General features: G+C 39.1%; 1 protein-coding gene and 1 pseudogene across 1 annotated transcript in view; both read right to left on the bottom strand.

The window, feature by feature from the left end:
• The window catches only part of TACR3 (tachykinin receptor 3), a 78,804-nt gene extending 58,541 nt beyond the window's left edge, over positions 1-20,263 (bottom strand). The window contains exon 1 of the mRNA XM_075543538.1: positions 19,746-20,263. Coding sequence (XP_075399653.1) covers positions 19,746-20,263 — 518 coding nt within the window. The remainder of the gene's footprint in view (positions 1-19,745) is intronic.
• On the bottom strand, positions 3,153-3,594 carry LOC142443527 (small ribosomal subunit protein eS17-like; annotated as a pseudogene).
• Positions 20,264-21,833: the final 1,570 nt, after the last annotated feature.

The raw sequence follows: 21,833 nt of genomic DNA, 5'->3' as shown, positions 1-21,833 counted from the left end.
TGGCTGGTGTGTGGTTTCTCCGTAGCCCTCTTTTCACTGTGGGAGTAGGATCCCATTCCTTTAGAAGTAGATCAATTAGACAAAGAATCATTGTCTCTGATACATTACAAACAGATGACTTCTCTTCTCTGAAAATATCATGTTTATTTATGTAACACCAATTTCTGCTGACCTTATAGCATTTGCTCTGACTATATTTTTAGCTCTTTGAACACTTTCACAAACTACATAATTCAATCATCATATCTAATGGGCATGTGAGGGATAACATAAAGTTGAAATGAATGACAGCATGTTACACTCTGGGGTCTTAAAGGCTTGAAGATAAACAGGCAGCCATCTAGCTGAGAAACAACAAAGCCCACATGGAAGAAGCACACCAGCCTGTGAGATCACAAGGCATTGAAGGAATCAGGTATCAGGCATCAAAGACAAAAAAAAAAATCATAGCACTGTGAATGAGGGGGTGTGTGGAGTGTGGGCCCAGGGCCTATTTGTGGGAAATTGGACATCCCCTTGCAGAAGGGCCACGGGGAGTTGACGAGCCAGTCAGGGTGCAGTGTAGCAATGATGAAACAAACAATTTTCCCCTAGTTATTGATCATTATCATGATCCCAATTCTACCTTACAAATCCGGCTGGACTGGAGGATGTACACTGGTACAGCTAGGAACTGGATATACAGGGAATCCAGGACAGATGCACCCCTCGGGGCCAGTGGTGAGAGTGGCGATACCAGGAGGGTAGAGGGAAGGCGAGGGAGAAAGGGGGAACAGATTACATGGATCTACATATAAGCTCCTCTCTGCAGGATGGACAGTGAAGAAGTGGGTGAAGGGAGATGTCGGATGGTGTAAGATATGACAAAATCATAATAATTTATAAATTATCAAGGGTTAATGGCAAGAGGGAGGGGGAGCAAGGAGGGAGGGGAAAAGTGAGGAGCTGATACCAAGGGCTCAAGTAAAAAGCAAATATTTTGAGAATGATGAGGGAAACAAATGTACAAAGGTGCTTGACACAAAGGATGGATGGGTGGATAGATTGTGATAAGAATTGTACAAGCCCCCAATAAAATTATTTAAAAAAATAATAGGTATTGGTTATACTGAACCAGTGCAAACTGGCTGAAAGCCACCATTGGTTAAAATCCCCATTACCCTGTCAGTTTGTCTTACTGTTAAGGCTTTCGTGTTGCCGTGATGCTGAAACTATGCCACGAGTATTTAAGATCAAAGCAGTACCAATACTGGCAAAATGGATTTCAGCAGAGCTTCTAGAAATAAGAACAGAGTGAATAGGAATAGGTGTTCCATTTCTGGAGACATAGGAACTAACAACATTTTCAAGAGCTACACAGCACTGCCTGATATCGTGCCTGGAGATGAGCTCTTCAGGTTGGAAGCCATTCAAAATACAACTAGGGAAGAATTGCCTTCTCAGAGTTGACCTGAGCAATGTGCATGAAACAAGGTTTACTGAACCTCTATTTGCTGATGTGTCTCAAATCAAAATGAGAAGAAACCACTACAGATGTCCATTAGGCAGAACTTGTAATCATAAATCAAGGAAAATTAGAAACAAAAAATAGAATGATTGCATAAATCTCCTGGTGTTGGCCATTTTGATTCAAACAACCATACAATTTACTATGCCAGGAATGGCAAATTCAGGAGGAAGGGAATCATATTCATCATCAAAAATAATATTTCAAAATATATCTTGAAGTACAATGTTGTCTTCACCAGGATAATATCATCAACTTCCAGCTTTCTTTATAAAGTTTTCAAATTTCTCTATTTCCTAGATGATTAGCATCGGTTCATCAAACTTTTCTATGGCGAGTCTAAGCATTTTACTTTCCCCCAACCTTCCTTTGTGGCATCAGTCAGAGTTGCAAGAGAAATAAGCGGACACAAACTGAAATGGAAAGAATAAGGCACATTTAAAAAGGGGGTCATTTAAAATAAATTATTTTTACTTTATTTTTTAATCATTTTATTAGGTGCTCATACAACTCTCATCACAGTCCATACATACATCAATTGTGTCTCGCATATTCATACATATGTTGCCTTCATCATTCTCAAAACACCTGCTTTCTACTTGGGTCCTTGGCATCCGTTCCTCATTTTCCCCCTCCCTCCCCACTTACCCCTCCCCCCTGAACTCTTGTTAATTTATAAATTATTATTATTTTGTCATATCTCACACATCCAATGTCTCCCTCACCCACTTCTCCACTGACATAAACTGAAATGGAATGAACAAGGCACATTTTTAAAAGGAGACATTTTAAACGTTGTAAGCAGGTATTCTGGATTGAATGTGTTCATCCCAAATATGTGCGGCACATGATAATTCTTATTCTTGTAGATATAATTGTTTATGGGTATGGTTTTCTTTGTCATAGAAATGAAGCCGTATCAGTGTAAGGAAGGTTGAAAACTCATTTTTTTAAGATATGAAAGGAGCAGAGAAATCACAGAAGCAAGTGAGCATAGAAAGGAGAAGATAAATGCCACATCATAGGAAAACCACCAAGGAACTGAGGGAGAGACATTAACATGGAAGATCCTTCCTCAGATCCTAAAGAAAAAGCAAGGTTTCTTAGAGTTAGTGTCTTAGGTTCGGTCATTGAGCCTCCTAAATAGTTAGGAATTAACGTTCAATTCATTAAAGTCACCCAAGTATGCTATTTCTGCTAAGCAGTATTTAAGAACTAAGCCAACTGAGTTCGTGAAAACATGTGAGGAAAATTCTTCTGGCCTGACTTGTCAAAGGGCCAGAAGCAAAGAAATGGAGCCTTACAGAGAACTCCCGACATGGCACATGGATTCAGAGTTTTCGCTAATTTGTAGCCATCCTGCAATGAAGGGGGCTATCAACCAAACTTACGCTCTCATTTCTCATTCCCAGCAGATGTTTGTCATTAAGTAAAGCCAAGAAGCCAATGAGCAAGTCAAAATATAATGTAGTCCATAAATGAGTGAATCAAGTCTAATGGGTAGTGTGCAAAGAAAATCATGAAACGGGTAGACAGTGTTTCTGAATTGAAAATTGGAAAATAATTCAGCTCAAGTATCCTACGATTTTTTTTTTGCACATTCTAATTTTTTTGGTGTGTCCCAGGTTTATTGAAAATATTACAGCATTGTGGATAAGATTCAAACGGCTCCACGTGGTGTTTTGAAATTCATTCCAACTGTGGGCTGAGTGACCTGCAGGGTGGACAGACTGCCAAAGTCCCAAAGCTTCAGCATTTCTTTAGTGTCTGGATCCACTTCAATAATCTCCTGGTCCAAGGCTGAGACCTCAGGAACGTAATTATCCCTCCGTTCCCTCTCCTCTTCCTGCAGCTTGATGGAGATTCCTCTCACAGGGCCCCTCTGAATCCTCTTCATCAAGTGTGTGACCTAGCCCGCGATCTTGTTGCGGAGTTTCTTGCTGGGAATAATGGCGATCTCCTCGCACACGCGCTTGTTGGTGTGGAAGTCGTTACCCAGGCGTGTGTAGTATTTCTCAATGATGACCCGGGCCGCCTTCTTCACGGTTTTGGTGCGAACGCGGCCCATGTTAGCGGGTCCGTGATAAAAGAGGTGCACATTCTAATTTCATTGTTCATGGCGACCTAATAAAATATAGTAGAACTGCCCTTGTGGATTTTTTGAGGATGTAACTCTTTGGTAAAAGCCTCATTTTTCTCCAGAGTAACTGGTGGTTTTGAATTGCTAACCTTGTGTCACTGTGAGTCAGAATTGAGTTTTGCTTTTGGTTTTGAATTTCATTGCTCAAAAGGTTTTCTTATCTGAAGTCCTGGGATTGGAAAACATCTCGCTATTCTTTAATTTCCATTGAGATGCAGGATTAACATTGCCCACTCTTTCCCCTCTTTCTTCATAGATCTCATTAATCCTTCTCCAATGCCTCCAATGCCATCATGCTCATGGCTTAATTATAATTGATTGTTCTAAATGAACTTTTAGAAGGCAAGGATAACGAGTTTCTCTACTATGTGTACTACCATATCTGACCTATCAGTGTCAACATGTCTATTGACTTGTGACTGCTAATATTGGTGGGCTATTTCAATAGATGATGAATTAATGATTGCCATGAGTAATCCAATGAGTAATTCAGTATGAATACACCTTTTTTAAAAAGGAATAACTATCTATCTTTACTTCAAAATAAAGTCATAGGCTAGGGTATGAGCATGAGGTTTAAATGACTTTCAGAAACTTTGTTTCCCAAACCTCTTATATCAAGCACAGTAGACACTCAATTTAAATTAAATTATATTGAGTAAAATATGATAGAAACTTAGGGAGAAAAACTGGCATAGTGATACACGTGAGGTGAAATACAAACAAACAAAAGCTAACTTATTTAAAGTTACAGTAAGGTGCTTGGAGGCACCCTGGGGCCTGAATGGGCTGTGCATTGGGCTGTTCTCAAGGCAAAACCCTCAGCCACTCAAGGGGGGACAGAGGAGGCTGTCCACTCTGACAAGACTGTAGTTCTGGAAACTCACAGGGGCAGCTCTATCTTGCCCTATATGTGTACTGTGAGTAGGAATCAGTTTCCTGGAAGTGAAGCTTTGTGTGTGTGTTCACACGCTTGTGATTGTCATGGGAAAAACAAGGTAAGATTAAAGTTCTGATCTCAATACTGAGTAAGAACATCTCTAACTCTTCAATAAAAACCTATTCCACATGAGTAATGCAGTATAGATTGCTTATCTAATAAGTAATTTATTTTAAAACAATTTCTTGAATAGAGTAAAAATATCTTCTAAGCAACTTGAACAAGGGCGAGTAGCGCTCAGAAATTTGGTGAGCAATGCACATTTTCCGCATCACTTTGCTTGGATTAATGTGCTTGGAGGTTTTATAAATCCTTTGGATCCACAGGAATTAACTCCCTTCAGATTGGTTTAATATGCAGAAGAAATGAGTCCAAAATTTGCTACATGTTTCTGTTAAAAAATAGCACAACATATTTATAAAAATTCCTTCTGAAGGGTGGCAGCACTTGGCAAATGTAGACGTTATTTATGCAATATATGACAGATAATAAAACTGTCAAATTAAGCTTTTTTTCTATAGCAATGTCCCGTTTTAAATGACATATTCATAATATCCTATATATTTTACCCCAGATTAATTGAAATTAGTGTTATACATTTTTAAAATCCTCCCCTTCCCCAAAGACGTGTGGAAACCTCAATTCCTGTAGCTGTGAATGTGAACTTGTTTAAGAAAACAGGGTCAAAAAAATAAAAATAATAATAAAAAAAGAAAACAGGGTCTTTGCTTGACAGTCTTATCAGTTACACAATAGCTGAGTAAGATGGGTCTTAGCCCTAATCGCTTCCAAATGATGTTTTATAAATGGAGAGAACATACACTGGGATTCGCACAGACTAGTGAAGATGATATATTATAATTGATCTAGATCAATGCCAATGATATCCATGAAAATTCATTATCGAGGAGAAAGGAACGGAACAGCGCCTCTCTCAGAGCCTTCAGAAAGAAGCTAATGCTTGAATATCATGATTCTGACGTTCAGCTCCCAGTGCTGAGAGACAACACATTTATGTTCTTTTAAGCCACCCACTGAATTATGGCAACCCTCAGGAAGACAAAACACAAGGTAAGTAAGTTTACAAAGCTGTTCATCTATTCATTTTCACAAATGTACTTCGGATCAAATACAGACAATCATTATTCTAGCTGATCTGACGATAGCAATAAAGAAACTGGATAAGGAAGAAAAGTGAAAAGGAAGTGATTTTCTTGTGCCTTTGAGTCAGTCCGACACACAGTGACCCTATGTACGATGGAAAGAAACACTGCCGTGCCCTGTGCCAGCCATTATTACATCCACTGTGTCAGCAGAGCTGGTCAAAGTCTTCTTTTGACCGCTCTTTTATTTACCAAGAATGATGTCCCTTTCCAGGGACTGCTCTCTTCTGACAGCACATCCAAATCATGTGAACTCAAGTCTCCCCGTCCTTACATCTAAGGAGCATTCTGCTTGTGTTTCCAACAAGACAGATGTGTTTGTTGCTTTGGTAGCCCCGGGTACCTTCCACATTCTTCCCCAGCACCACAGCTCAAATGCATCGATTCTTCTTTCAATGTCCAACTTTCATGTGCAAATGAGGCAATTGAAAACACCAGCCTCTGTGACAGGAGGTGGCTATTTTAGATGGTAGTGAGATCATGCATGGAAAATGATGCAAAAGGAACAGGTAATTATAATTTCTTTGTACGAACTACTCTTTTTGTCTTCTCACTCACACCATGTCTACGACTAAAAGTCAGCAAATTTATATTTAATTAACTTTGTGCATGGTGTCATTAGTTTTCCAAGTTTTTTTTTCTTTTTTTTGTATTTTATTTTATTTTATTAAAAAACATTTTATTAGGGGCTCATACAACTCTTATCACAATCCATACATATACATACATCAATTGTATAAAACACATCTGTACATTCTTTGCCCTAATCATTTTCTTTTTCTTATCTTTTAAAAATTTTTTTTTTAATTTTAACAATTTATTAGGGGCTCATACAATTCTTATCACAGTTCATACATATACATACATCAATTGTATAAAGCACATCTGTACAGTCCCTGCCCTAATCATTTTTTTCTCCTCTTTTCTTTTTTTTACATTTTATTAGGGACCCATACAACTCTTATCACCATCCATACATATACATACATCAATTGTATAAAGCACATCCATACATTCCCTGCCCCAATCATTCTCAAAGCATTTGCTCTCCACTTAAGTTTCCCAAGTTTTATTGAGGTTATAATAGCAAATGATTTGCTATTGTTAGGTACTGTTGAGTTGGTTCCGACTCATAGCAACTCTGTGTACTACAGAATGAAACAGGGCCTGGTCCTGTGCCATCCTCACAATTGGTATGCTTGAGTTGATTGATGCAGCCACTGTGTCATTCCGTCTTGTCAAAGGCCTTCCTCTTTTGCACTGACATGTTACTTTACAACCATGGTGTCCTCGCTAGGGTCTGGCCTCTCTTGGAATGGCTAAGTTGCAATTGGACACTATGTCCAAAGGATGATTTAATAGTCACATAATCTGACTTCAAAGAATACCTGTTTTCCAGTTTTGCCATTTTCTTCCATCTCACAACTGACACAAATCCAGAATGTCCTATAGTGTGTGCATTTTGAAAACACATTCATTCCAGTGTTAAATGACCGATCTCCCATGCAATGGAATTCAGGTCCATTAGTTTCAGAACCACAGTGCCCACTTTATAGTTACCATGAAGTGTTTGCGACATTTCATCGGATGCAGTACTCTTTAAAGGATATAACGTTTCGTTCTTTGGACCTTAAAGCTGCCCTATTGTCTTTCTGCATATCAGGAACTATCAGAATCATGCATTAGTTTTCTTCCATTTGAAATAGTAAGATATACTTTTCTGAGTTTATCTATTACAGTGGCTTTTGGGGAACAGCGTGGATTACAATGACTTTTGTGCTGCTAGATGTCATCCGGTTGGTTCCAATTCACAGGAACATTATGTAAAACAGAAAAAAAGAAAAAAACAAACAAAACTGAAAACATTCCCTATGTTGATATCCTCACCATTATTGCTTTATTTAAGCCCAATGCTGCAGCTGCTATTTCAATTCATCTCGTTGAGGGTTTTCTTCTTTTATGATTGGCTTCGACTTCTCCAAGGGTTGGCCCCACCTGATAACATGCCAAAACTGCATACGAGGAAACCTTGCCATCCTCCCTTCTTAAGCACACTCTGGCTGAATTTCTCCTGAGACAGATTGGTTTATACTCCTGCTGGCCCACAACAGTCTCGGTCTTCTTTGCCATCACCACGATTCAAAGGAATCAGTTATCCCTGTCTCCGTGTGTGTTGCCCAGCAGCCACACCGATGGAAAGCACTGGTCATTACCATGGTTTGAATCAGGTGCTCCTTTGTCCTTACAATGACATACTTAATTTAGAATTCTTTCATGATGTCTTTTGCACCAGGTTTCCCTCATGAAATGAATCCTTTAGTTTACTGACTTTTGCTTCCATAAGGGTTGGTTGTGAATCCGAGTAAAATGCAATCCCTCCTACTTTTCCTTATTTTCTCCATTTATCATGATGTTCCTTGTTGGCTTCGTGGTGAGGAGTGCGTTCAGCAAGCCAAACTGTCAGCAAGCCAAATCATGTTATCCGCATATCACAGACTGATCACGAGACTCTTCCAATCCTGATGCTACGTTCTTCGTCATGAAATCAAATTTCTCAATCTTTGCTCAGTGTGGAAGCAGAATACCTATGGTGCAAGGAACGAGCCCTGAAGCCCAGCTTTCCTGATTTGGAACCACCTAGTATCACCTCACTGCATTTGAACATCGAAGTACAGGTTCCGAATGAGTATAAAATGATCAAATAATGGAGTGTTCCAGAATTCCCACCCATTGCCATGTTATTCATAATTTCCTACACTCCAGATTGTCAAAATCCTTTGGACAACCAATCATACACAGATAAGTATTATTCTGCTAGTTTCTGCTTTCCTACAAGATCTCTCTGACATCAGGAATGTGGTCCCTCCTTATATGTGTTTTCTGTATCTGGATCGAGTTGTGGGCAATCTCCTGTAAATATGTTTCTGTAACCATTTTTAAATTATCTTCAGAAAAATGTTCCTTCATGTGATATCAATAATATTGTGTGGCAATCTATGCATTCTTTACCAAAGTGCTGGCCTTGCTGATTTTCGGTTTTGGGGGTGGCAACGGGGTGCGCTTGGTGGTGGAGTGGGAGAGATGTTAAAGAAGCCTACTGAAACACAGGGAGTGAACCTCGTGAGGGCGCCTTGTCAGAGTAAGAGAAAGTTATCTACACACATTGACTGTGGATTCAAGCAGAGTGAAACTGCTAAGCTTCTGATCTTTTCTCCACTTACCATGATGCTGTCACTTGGCTCAGTGTAAGAATTGTTTTTTACATTGAATTGTAATCCATACTGAAGTAAAGCTTCCATCTCTGATTTCAAAACCTCCTCCCTTGATCATGTCATCTCCACACTGAAGGTTGTTAATAAGCCTTCCTCCAATCCTTATTCATATCATCCAGTTTATTGGATTATAAATCTTGTTTTAAAATCAGGAGATGATACAAACCTGACATATATTTTCCCTTCTTTTAAGCCATGCAGTATCCTCTTGTTCTGTTCACATGACTGCATCTTGATTCCACAGAAAGGCAATTAAGTGTTGTGAAATCCTCATTCTTCCCAATGTTATCCACAGCGCATTATTCTGCACAGAGTCAAATATATCTAAAACACAAGTAATCATCTTCGTGGTGTTCTCTGTTTTCAGCCAGCCATGATATGTTTGATATCAGAAGCAATATCTCTGAAGCCACATGTAGTTCCAAGTTACAATAATGAATTATTTTTGACAATTTATAAGGCACTATCATGGGGCACAACTTAAATTAATGAGAAAAACTAATAAATAATCTTATAATGATTAGAACCTGGAATGTGTGATGTAAGAATCTAGGAAAATTGGAAGTTGTCAAAATGAAATGGGCTCATAAAAGTCAATGTCCTAGGCATTAGTGAGTGGAAATGGATTGGTATTGGCCAATTTTAATTAGAAAATCATATGATTAACTATGCCAGGGATGACACAGTCAAAGAAATGGCTTACATTCATTGTAAAAAGAACATATCATAATCAATCTTGAAGTACAATACTATCTGTGATATGTTCATCTATCTGCCTTCTAGGAAATCCACTCAATTCCACTATGATTCAAATTTAAGCATCAACCACAGAAGCTAGTGATAAAGAAACTGAAGAATTCTACCAATATCTTCAGTCTGAAATTTATGAAGCATGCAATCAAAACAAATCTATAATTATTGGTTATTAGATGCAAAATTTGGAAATTAAAAAGGAAGGAGAATTAGTATCAAAATATGGTCTTGGTGACAGAAGTGAAACTGGAGATCAGATGATGGAATTTTGCAAGACAAATGACTTTGTCACGACAATTTTTTTTCAACAACACAACACAAAACATAACTAAAAACATGGATTTCACCAGACAGATTTCATAAAAATTAAATTGACCACATCTGTGGTTAGAGACAATGGAGAAGTTCAATATCAGTAGCTAACACCAGGCCAGGAGCTTATTGTGGAACAGACCATCAATAGCTCATACGTAAGTTCAGTTTAAAGCTGAACAAGTCTATGGGAGTCAAAACATTACTTGAGTCTATGCCATCAGCATTTCAAGAAAATTTCAAGAACAGATTTAGTGCATTGAACACTAATGACGGAAGACCTGATGAGCTATGGCAGGAAATCAAGAACATCATTCATGAAGAAAGTAAATAGGCATTAAAAAAACAGGAAAGAAAGAATAGATGAAAGTGGATATGAGAAAAGATTCATATACTTAATCTTAATTATAGAGTAGCTCAAGCAAATGGAAGGAATTATGCCATGAAAGAGCTGAATAGAAAATTTTAATGTCCGCTTGAGAAGACAAAGTCAAGTATTATAATAAAATGTGCAAAGACCTATAGTTAGCAAGCCAAAGAAGGAAGATCATGTTCGGCATATCTTCATCTGAAAGAACTCAGGGAAAAAACCCAAGCGTTTAGCTGAAATATTAAATGCCTCTATGGACAAAATGTTAAATGATGCAGGAAGCATCCAAAGAAGATGAAAGAATGCACAGAGTGACTATACCAAAAAGAATTAGTCGACATTCCACCATTTCAGGAGATAGCAACATAAGCAAAAACCAATGTTGCTAAAGGAAGACACTCAAGGTGCACTGAAAACATGAACCAAACACATGGCTCCAGGAATTGATGGAATACTGATTGAAATGTTTCAACAAGCTGATGAAGTACTAGAAGCACATACCAGTACTTCAATAGTCTGTGCCTGGAAATTGTACAGACAGTGACTTGACCAACTGACTGGAAAAGATCCATATTTGTACCCATTCCAAAGAAAGGCAATTCAACAGAATGTTCAAACTAGAGAAAAGTATCATTGATATTACATTCAAGTAAAACTTTTCTGAAGATAATCCAGCAAGGGCTCTAGCATTTCAATGATAGGAAGAGTCCAGAGTTTCAGGCTGGATTCCCAAAAGGAAGTGGAGCAAAAGTGATCATTGATGTCAGAGGGAGCTTGGCTCAAAGCAGAGAATACCAGAGAGGTGTTTACTTGTATTTCCTTGACAATGCCAAGGCATTCAATTGTGAGGATCACAGCAAACTATGCATAACCTTGAGAAGAATGGGAACTACAGAATACTTCACTATGCTCTTGGGAACTTGCACATGAATTAAGAGGCCATTATGCAAACAGGATAAGGGTATATCTCTTTATTCCAAACCAGGAAAAGTGTGTGCCAGGGATTTATCCTCTCACAATACTTATTCAATCTGTATGCTGAGCAAGTAATCATAGAAGCAGTGGTAGTTATATAATCATTTGTCAATTTGAGAGGATTAAGAGTGAAGGGATGGAGTCTAGCCTGTAAATCAGATCATAGCCAATGAGACCTCTGTGTAGCATGAGGATTCTAGGAACTACTGTATTCCTCCTTGGAAGTGGGATATTGTCTCTCTCTCTCTCTCTCTCTCTCTCTCTCTCTCTCTCTCTCTCTCTCTCTCTCTCTCTCTCTCTCTCTCTCTCTCTCTCTCCTCTCTCTCTCCTCACTCTCTGGGAGACATAGCAGCTGACAAGACACATGGAGCTTTGCTAGTGCCCTGAGTTGAAGAAGTCACTTGGAGACCCCTGACAGAGCTGAGATACTTACAATGCCACTGGAGCCACAAGAGTTCACACCCACTGGCCTGTGATTTTCCTGCATTCCGCATCATTGCATATACTTCATGAATCCGAAGAGGACTTTATAGATTGCTATTGAACATCCTAGATTCAGGATGGCAGCCTAACTTTGGATGTCACTGAGCCGGATTGACCTGTCCTCTGGCTCAACTATAGAAACCCTTATCAGTAGGGTGTGACCTCCACCTACAGGAACCAAACCACCATGACTGCAAGCCTTTAGGGAGAAAAAAACCCATCATCCTTAGCAGCAGAGAGGGGGGCCTACCAATGGTGGAATGAGACAGTAGTCTGGCAGCTGACTGCCTTCAGGGAAGTAACTTTTACCATTAGCTGCAATCAGTGTCCTAAGTCTGGTATATTTGTGGGAGATGACTGACTTGGGAGAAATCGTTCTGTTTCCCACATATGCATATTCTGAATTAAGTCCTCAAGTTACAGGTGTCTCCGAGATAGAATCCAGATTACCGTTCCCACCTCTCTGAAGCACACTGTCTGCCCCAAAGATCCAGGATTCAGTATCCCAGAATTCCACAGCACCCAGCCTGGGTCCCCAGGTTGCCCCTGTGGCCCATTTGGTGCGTACCCAGGAAGGCACCCCTCCTAGTGTCCCCAAATGTCATTCTTCCTTCCAACTGGAGGTTGTTCTTCCCTTTTATTCCTACCAACAGACATGCATATTGCTCCCCCCTGACATGCTTACTCCCTGTCCCCTTCCTGAGTTGCTTTTCCCATCAATGTCTGTCATTCCTCTGGTAGGGTCTAAATTCCTTTTTTGACATATTCTTTTTTACTGTGGTTAATGCAATCTTGATATCAATTGGAATTCTTCTAATTATATAGAACTACTTCTGATTACATCTCCTTGCAATCATCTTAAATTTCACATATTTAATTAATGTATATTTACTCCTTTCTGTGTTCATAATTTTCTAAGAGATGGTACTATAATTTTTTACATTGTTATCATTATTTATTATTAATTTGGAATTAATACATATATCGTATCATTCCATAGCTCACACGTCAAGTAGTATTGTACAATTGTTACCACAAGTTTCCAAATATTCTTTTCCTTCTTGGACTCCTTGACATGGTCTCTCTTTTACACCACTCCCTCCATCTCACTTCCATCCCCACACAGTACCTGCTCCTCTCCCTCTTGAAACCATTGTTCTACTTGATGCCCCTATAGATTCATTAATCCTGGATTTCATTTACCGAAAATTAGAATAACATACCACAACTTCAAGAGGGTGACATAACAGCTCTGAGATACATCCAACATATGAACAAACAAAACAAGGAAGGTCATAATTCACAACCATATTATTTTTAGTGGTTATAAATTGGATATTTTTTAATCATCAAATATGAACAGAAAATTATACAAAACTCATGGTTGATGATAAATTTACTAAAGTCAACCTTTCAAAAACAGTTTTAGTTACTATTTTGCAAAGAATTCAAAGATGCAAAGCATTTTATCTGAGACTGAAGTCAGCTAGTTAATGGTGTGGGTTAAATGATGATATAATTCTTATTGTAAAACTAAATTTTTAAAAATTAATCTGTTTTACACCCTGGGCCATGCCACTCTTTAGAGAAGAATAATCTCCACTGGAATGGCAGAGGGTGGTAAAATTACAGAGAGTTAAAGGATTTTGAAATATGTGGTAAAGTGTCTATAATATCTATGAAAATGACTTGTAATTTACCAATATGGATTTAAATAATTCATTGTCAGATAAAAGCATCACTATTATCATCATTTTACATTTTTATTTGTAATACATTTTTGAGAGCTTTCCACAGTGGTTCTGCATATTTAACAGTTAATGTTATGGGGAAAGAAAAGTGACATGGAATCTTCTAACAGAAAAAAAAAAAGAGTGTCACGTAAGGTAAACTTATATCTACTTGACTAAAAGTTTGTTCTTTGGTTCACTTAGATTAAATATTACTTTTGATCATCATGCATATCCAGGTGTCACTTAGTTGGAATCATCTAAAGGATTTTTGGTATTGTTGCTAATGGTTTAGGACTAATAATAAACATAATAAACTACTCCCTTTAAGTTCTTTAGCATAGAAGCAGTGATTGTCTTATTAAATTAATAAATTAGATAAAGACTAGGCCAAATAAAGTTGTCTCATTTCGGTTATAAATCAACTTCCTACATCTCAAAAAGGTACTTAAATCTCACATATAAAATTGTTACACCACAATGGAACTAAAATAATGATACTGTTATTAGAGTACCTGCTCTCTTTATAAATATTGATTTTATAATTAAAATGTACATTTACAATGGATTTCCTAACTAAAAATTTATATTTACAATTAATTTCCCAATTAAAATATTTCCAATGAAAATTTAACAACATATTTAAGATATGTTATATATACATAAGTGTTAAATTTTCATGTTTTTAAAGTTAATAACCACGTCTAATTGAGCCTAATTGTGTTCATTCCAAAGAAAAAGATAACCTTATAGAATGTGGAAGTCATGAAATAATATCATAAGCATCACGTGTAAGTAAAATTTTGCTGAAGAAAAAGAACCCACAAAACTATTGCAGTAATGCCTCCACAGGGAAGTGGCAAAAATTCAGGAACAAAAGATGTCATTGTTGATGTCAGATGGATTCTCTCAGAAAGTAGAGAACACTAGAGAGATGTTTATTTGTGTTTTGTTGCCTATGCAAAATAATTGGACAGTGTGGGTCATGACCAATTCACGATAACAGCGTGAGAATTACAGAACTCAAGAGGCAGTTGTTCAGATGGAGAAAAGTGGTGACGTGTGTTTTCCATAGGGAAAGGTGTGACTCGAGGTCGGATCCTTCAGCATAGGTATTCAGTTTGTATGCTGAGGAAATAGCCCTGGCAATGGACTGTAGAAAGAAGAAAGAGGCATCAGGATATGGAAAGAAAGCATTAGCAACCTGTGATACTCAGATGGCACAACATGCCTTGCTAAAAATGAAGAGAATTTATAGCATTTACTGATAATGATTAGAAACTATACACTGCAGTATGGGTTAGATGTCAGTGTAAAGAAGATAAACATTGTTAGAAGTGGTCCAATAAGCAAAATCATGACACATAGATAAAAGTCTGCAGTTGCCAAGGCTTTCATGATACTAGGGCTTCCAATTAACGCTCATGGAAACAGTCAAAAATAATGTATTGTAAGAAGTAATAATAATAACTGTAATAGGCAAATGCGCTGTGCAAGACCCCTTTAAAATGCTCAAAAGTAAAGAGATCACTTCGGAGAGTAACGTGTGCTTGAACCAAGCTGTGTTGTCTTTAATCACCTTCTGTGCATGAAAAAGCTGAACATTAATTAGAAAAGCTGGAGAATTAGTACCTCTGAATTATGATGTTAGTGAAAAATCTTGAGTAAATCACAGACTACCACAAGAATATGCAATTTTAAGAGGAAATTAAGAGGAAGATCCTTGATGAGATCAGTTGATACAGTGATTGGGAGAGCGGGCTCAGGCACAGCAGTAATTGTGAGTCTCGTTCTGTGGTACATTGAGTCACTGTGGTACATAGGGTCAATGTGGTACATAGGGTCACTGTGGTACGTAGGGTCAATGTGGTACGTAGGGTCAATGTGGTACGTAGGGTCAATGTGGTACGTAGGGTCAATGTGGTATGTTGGGTCACTGTTAGTTGGAACCATCAATAGCACTAACAATGGCAATAGAACCTGTAGTCACTCACTCCTTAATGGTGTGGACATTAAAAGGGACACGTCTGAAATTAGACTGCTGTTTTGAATTGTGGTTTTACTCTAAGATCTCAGGAAAGTTTAGCATATTTTAGATATATAGTATATTTGAATATATTTTACACTCACAAATTTGAGGAGGTTGGTGAAAAAAATAATCATTCATTAGAAAATAATTGCTCTGTTGGTATTTTTGTGTGTAGACATTGTTATGAGTAGTTTTTGCAGGCAAAATGGAATTGTGGGAACTGAAAGTCATCATGGCCACTGAGATAACAGAGTTGTAGGAATTTATAATAAAACAAAAGGTCATATGCATCAGGATCAGAGCAGAATCTTCGAACTTTCTACATACAAGTATTTTGTAGCTACTAATAATATGAACTAATTCCTAGTAGTGAAAGAATATCAAGTACTTCAGGAAAAACTATCATTTACATAATAGCCATAAACTTAAATTTTCCATTTGTAGAATGCAGATGTTCATTGAGAGAATAGAAACATCATTTTCAGGTCTAAAATATCTAAGAATCATAACAAGTTATAAGCATTTTATTACATTTGAAGTTAAAGCTGGAATTATTCTTAAGATTAGGGAATCCTTTGAAATAAAGTGAGTTGATGGTATTTCACACCTAGGTTCACCAACTGAGTGCCCCAGTTACTTCCAACTCAGCAACCCTATAAGGTAGAAACAGCTCCGATTTGTTGAGCTGTTCATCTTTAAGAGAGTAGATAGCCTCATTTCTCTCCCTCTGGGGTGGATGACATCAATCAATCTGTTGATCTTAACAGCCCAACACTGAATCCATATATCTCACCAAGGATCCTATTCACCTATGCTATCTTACTACTACTCAATGCCACTGAGTCTCATCCTTCTTCCAGGGAGCTGCGGATCGATCTGCACTGCTGATCTTGTGGCTAAGAGGCCAACATGTAACCAACTACTCCACCAGGGCAGTTGAGGTTATATTAAAAGATGATGGAAAACACAGTGTAGGAGGAAACTAGTCATGTTGCCATATAAATGACCTCCTTTATCAGGAAAATATAATTATGGGTTATTATTCTTTATTGTGATTTTAATATAATTAAATGTGATTTTTAAAAGCAAATGCAGTTAACTATTTTCTTAGTTATATGAGCTAGCATAGGAATCCCATGAAATCATAACCCAGAGTTTCTTGATTCATTTAACTTTTGAGTATAAGAGACTGCCTAAGAAATGTCAATCTTTGGAACATTGACCTATAAAATGACTTGAAATATCACAAGAGCAATTATTTTCACTTGATGTTTGATGAGCCACAAATAGGAAAAGATTCTGTGGAATGGTAAGCTATTAAGAATTAGAATAACTCTCATATTGCACAATCTTTGAGCCTAAATTAAAATTTTTACTTATATATTTCTTTTTATTAATTGACTATTCAAGTAGAATTGTACTTTAAATAATATTTTTAAAGTGAATTTCAATATCTGACTTAGGCATGCTTCAGATGTCATTGAAAATTATATGCAACATTACTTAGTATTTTAATGATTTAGTTACAGATATGTGAATATAATAAAATAGCAATACATTATCATTTAAAGGAACTTCAAGATAGCATCAGGTTTTTAATAAATGTTGCAGAATACTATGAAAATGCCCTAATCTTTCTTCAAAATAGAAATATTAATTTGATATATGCTCCAATTTTTATGAAATGTCATGTTCTATCATTAACATTTTGAAAAACTTATCATCAATTCATAACACAGTGTGCTCTAATGATGCCTTTCCTCATTGGTCCCATTAAAACAACATATAAGAAACACAACCACCACCCCCAAATAAAACAAAACAAAAAGAAGATGCTCAAATAAAGGGATATTTAATTTTTATGTTGGCAAATCAAGACTAAAGGCAATTCCAATGTTCCCCAACTTGGGACTGCTTTCATTGATTCTTTTCACTTAGTTGTATATCCAGCAAAAATGATATGTTTGGAAGACCAAAGATAAGAAGAAATGCTAAAGACTGGCTTTCAAAAGGTTTTAAAAACCTGATGTGTGCTTGTTTATACTACTCAGTAGCAACTAAGCACCAATCCTCTAATTTAAGCATCTTGCTTAGCACAAGAAAAATCATTTTTATGATCTATAGTCTCAAGGCCTCGGTACTCATTATTCCACATAATAGCCACAGAAGGTGGACGTATACAAGGAACCTGATTTTTCTTTTATGTCTCATGATGATATAGATGTATATAAAATATAAATGTATTTTAATGTTTTCTTTTCACAGATGAGAACTGTGAAACGAAGTCAAAATGGCATCATTCTCATCTTGGTCAGTCACAAAGCTGACTGGATTTATCTGGTATGATTTAGTTTTCAGCATGATATTGATTTAAAGTGTAGCCAACTTTCAGTAACAGAGAATTCACCACTGTATGCATATGTTCTACTATTTCCTATGAGAAAACAAAAAACATGCCCCTTAAAAAATGTGAACATGGGAGCAAATGTCAAGGTTTATTCAGTCTTTTTAAAGTATTTAAGCATCTCAGAATTACCACGGTAACAGATGTGGAAACATTCTTTTAAAAATTTCTTAATCAACTGTAATGGAAAGTGCTTCTTTTATAAATCTTAGGCTTTGTGAAAATTTAATTTCAACCCTCAGGACACATTTTACACATTTCAACAACTCACTGATATCAAGTTAATTCCCACTCAAGTCTACAGGACAGAACAGAGTAAAATTATCCCTGTGGATTTCCAAGGCTGTAAATCTTTACAGGATTATGAAAACCTCATTTTTCTCACAAGAAACAGATGGTGGTTTCAAACTGATGACCATGTATGTGGCTAGCAGACCAACCAGTAACTCATGACACAACCAAGACCTCTGTCTGATAAAGTTAAACTTCCCTCTAAGACAGTCAGAACTACAGGTTGACCACAACCCTTTGGAGGGAGTTTACTGCCCCCTGCTGGGATCACCTTTGACTAAAAGGGGATGCCCATATTGACTTTGGGGCAAGAATAGGGTTGGGGATGAGTGAGGATGAGAACCAGCAAGGGGGATAGACGAACTAGGAGATAGGAACAAGAGCGAATAAGTGGAGCAGGAGGAGTGGGGCAAAGAGGGAGAGGAGAAAGAAGAGAAAAAGAGAGAGGGAGAAAGGAGGACAGGGAGGAAAGAAGAGAAAGGGACAGGGGTGACTACTCAATTTATTTTTCTTTTTTAAAAATATTTTATTAGGGACTCATACAACTCTTATAACAATCCATACATACATCAATTGTGTAAAGCACATCTGTACATTCTTTGCCCTCATCATTCTCAAAGCATTTGCTCTCCACTTAAGCCCTCTGCATCAGGTCCTCTTTTCCCCCCCTCCCTCCCCACTACCCCCTCCCTCATGAGCCCTTGATAATTTATAAATTATTATTTTATCATATCTTGCCCTGTCCGACGTCTCCCTTCACCCCCTTTTCTGTTGTCCGTCCCCCAGGGAGGCGGTCACATGTAGATCCTTTCCATTTATTTTCTACCAGTGTAGTAAATAACAGAAAAACCAAAGCATTTTACAATGAAGATAATGTTGGCACATTTGTTCCAAATCGCCTGAGGACGCTTGTTCATAGTAAATATTTCTACGATGAAATCTGTGAGAGCCAGAATTCTAACAGCCTAGCTAGGTGGGTTTTTGTTCTGTCTTCAGATCTTGCAGGTCTTCTGCCTTTGACAAGGGGCTCTTGTACCGCTTTCCCTCCACTCTCCATTAGTGGGAAATGGTTGCTCTTTCTGTCTCTAACGGTTCCACTTTACACGGGCGCTGGCTTTACTGAACCTACCTGGTATGCCGGATGCCACTCATCAGCCCTTGAGCCGTTTTGTCCTTCCCTTAATGGAGCTTAGTGGGTAGGACAGTTGTGGGCTAGTGAGGCTAGTGAGCAGAAAGTGCAGGATTACACATGGGCTTGGGGCCACGTTTTCCCACCAACTATTTTCTGAGCTTCTCTCTTTTTATTAAAGCGGCACTCAGCCCTTTTTATAACCTTATCCCCTTGTTCCCTTGGGCCTCCTCCTCCCCTGTCTTACCTGTCCACCGCGATGGCTGTCATGGAGTAGATGCTGGCGAACACCGCTGTGATTGGAAAGAAGTTCTGGAAGCGGCAGTAGTTGGCCCCGAAGTACCACTCGCTGTGAAGCGCATAGATGAAATTAACTAAGGCGTTGAAGGCCGCCATGGAGGCGTCTGAGAACGCCAGATTCACGAGGAAGTAGTTGGTGACGGTTCTCATGCGCTTGTGGGCTAGGATGATCCAGATGACGATGATGTTGCCGAAGACTGCCACCGCCACCACCACGCCGTACGCCAGGGACCAGAGCGCAATTCGCCAGGACGGCTGCACAAACTGGTTGGTGAGGTTGGCCCGGTGCTGAGACGGCTCCGGGGAGGCAGACTGGTTTCCAAAGACCAGCAGGTGCAACCCCTCAGACTCGGCGGTCCCGGCAGAATCCCCTGCAGCCAGCTGGGAACTCAGGTTGCCAGAGGATTCTGCATCGACAGCCCCGGAGCCATTGGTCCAGTTCGCGACTGCTGTGAGGAAGGCCATCGCTGCAAGTCTGCAGGCAGGGACCTCCCCACCGAGTCCCCAAAGTTCTCCTCCTCCTGGCCACTTTCCCAGGGACTGGAGTCTGGCCGCTTGCAAGCTCACAGAGAAGTCCCTTCTGACGCTGGCGAGCAGCAGCCTGGAGACAATGGGGACTTGGAGTAAGGATGCGCTTTCTCCTGGAGTTTGCAGCGCAGGCAGGCGGGAGATGGGGTGCTGGGCGGAGAGATTTTAGGGGCCGGTCCCAGGGCGGAACTCAGCTCCTGTTTGAATCTCCCTGCACTCTGTGCATAGGTAGGAGCATCGAAGCTAGGGCGCCGCGCAGGCACGCTTTATAGTCTCCAGAGACCTGCCGCTTTGGTGACGTCGTGGGGGCCGGATGCTAAAGAACCACTCAGCGCCTAAGATGAAAAGCACTTCTCCAGCCCGCCCCCGGATTTCATTCATTCCTTTCTCATTGTCCAGCAGCTGATGCTGGCTGCACCAGGAAGGGCTGTCTTCACCGGCTGTGACAGAAACCTTGCAAAATGGTTTTTTTTTCTCTTCCAACTTCACGATATTGTGCTTTGGCCCTGATCCTCAAAATGTTTATTTACTGTAATCATTTCAGCACGAGTTACATTCATTTATCAGGCAGAAGAGGCAGGAGTCCAGTAGACATTTCTTTAAAGAGCGCATCGCTCTAGCCTGCTACAGCTCTGGCTACAGGGTGCTGCATGCTCCTGCCGGAACTCTGGATTTTCGTTTAATTTTCTGCTACTGTGCTTATGTTCTCACTTCTCAGACTGACTTACCTTCCCATTTCCTCTAATCTCTATCCCCAGACACCAGACCTCTTCATCACCCTGCCACCTTCACCAAGACACATTGGTTTCAAAGGCTTTCTTAAACCAGTTGAGACTTGGATTTCTTTATTCTTCTAGGAGGAGGCCTCGTGTGCGTGACTTTAAATGCATACACTTTTTTATGTGGGTTGGGTCTTTGGAGCCTTGGTTTTCAAAAACTGTCATCTAGAACACGCCTGTGAGTATTCACAGTGCCCTTCATTTCCAAGGGCAGATGAGTGAGCCTGGCTTCTGACCTTTGGCTGGGTGAAACCAGGTGAGCAAGAGCACTGTGTGGGACCAGCTGCAGACAGGAAGTACTCCGTGCTCAGATGTGAGCTCACAGCCAGTTGGCTGTTCAGAGCAGAAACTACCGGGGAGACAGAAGTATGGGGACTTAGGGCTCAGTGTATTTTCAGTGAATTCCTGGAATACATGTGAACTCTTTGAAATCTAGTTTCCTCACTTGAAAATTGTTCTTAACATTTCGATAAATTGCAGGATAATTCATTTCAATCTTGCTGTTGTTATTAGGTGCTGTACCAGTGAGTCCGTTCTGATCCATAGCGACCCTGTTTTGTACAACAGAAAGAAGCACTGCTCACCCTGCTCCAGCTGTTTGCATGTTTGAGCCATTGTTGCAGCCACTGTGCCGATCTCTCTCATCAAGGTCCATCCTCTTTTTTGTTGGTCTGCTACTCTACTGAGAAGGATGTACTTTTCCAGGTGCTGGTCTCTCCTGGAGCCCT

Source organism: Tenrec ecaudatus, chromosome 3, assembly GCF_050624435.1.
Source record: "Tenrec ecaudatus isolate mTenEca1 chromosome 3, mTenEca1.hap1, whole genome shotgun sequence".
Taxonomy (NCBI): Eukaryota; Metazoa; Chordata; class Mammalia; order Afrosoricida; family Tenrecidae; genus Tenrec; species Tenrec ecaudatus.
The sequence above is the reverse complement of the archived record's forward strand: the minus strand, read 5'-3'. Positions and strand labels throughout refer to the sequence as shown.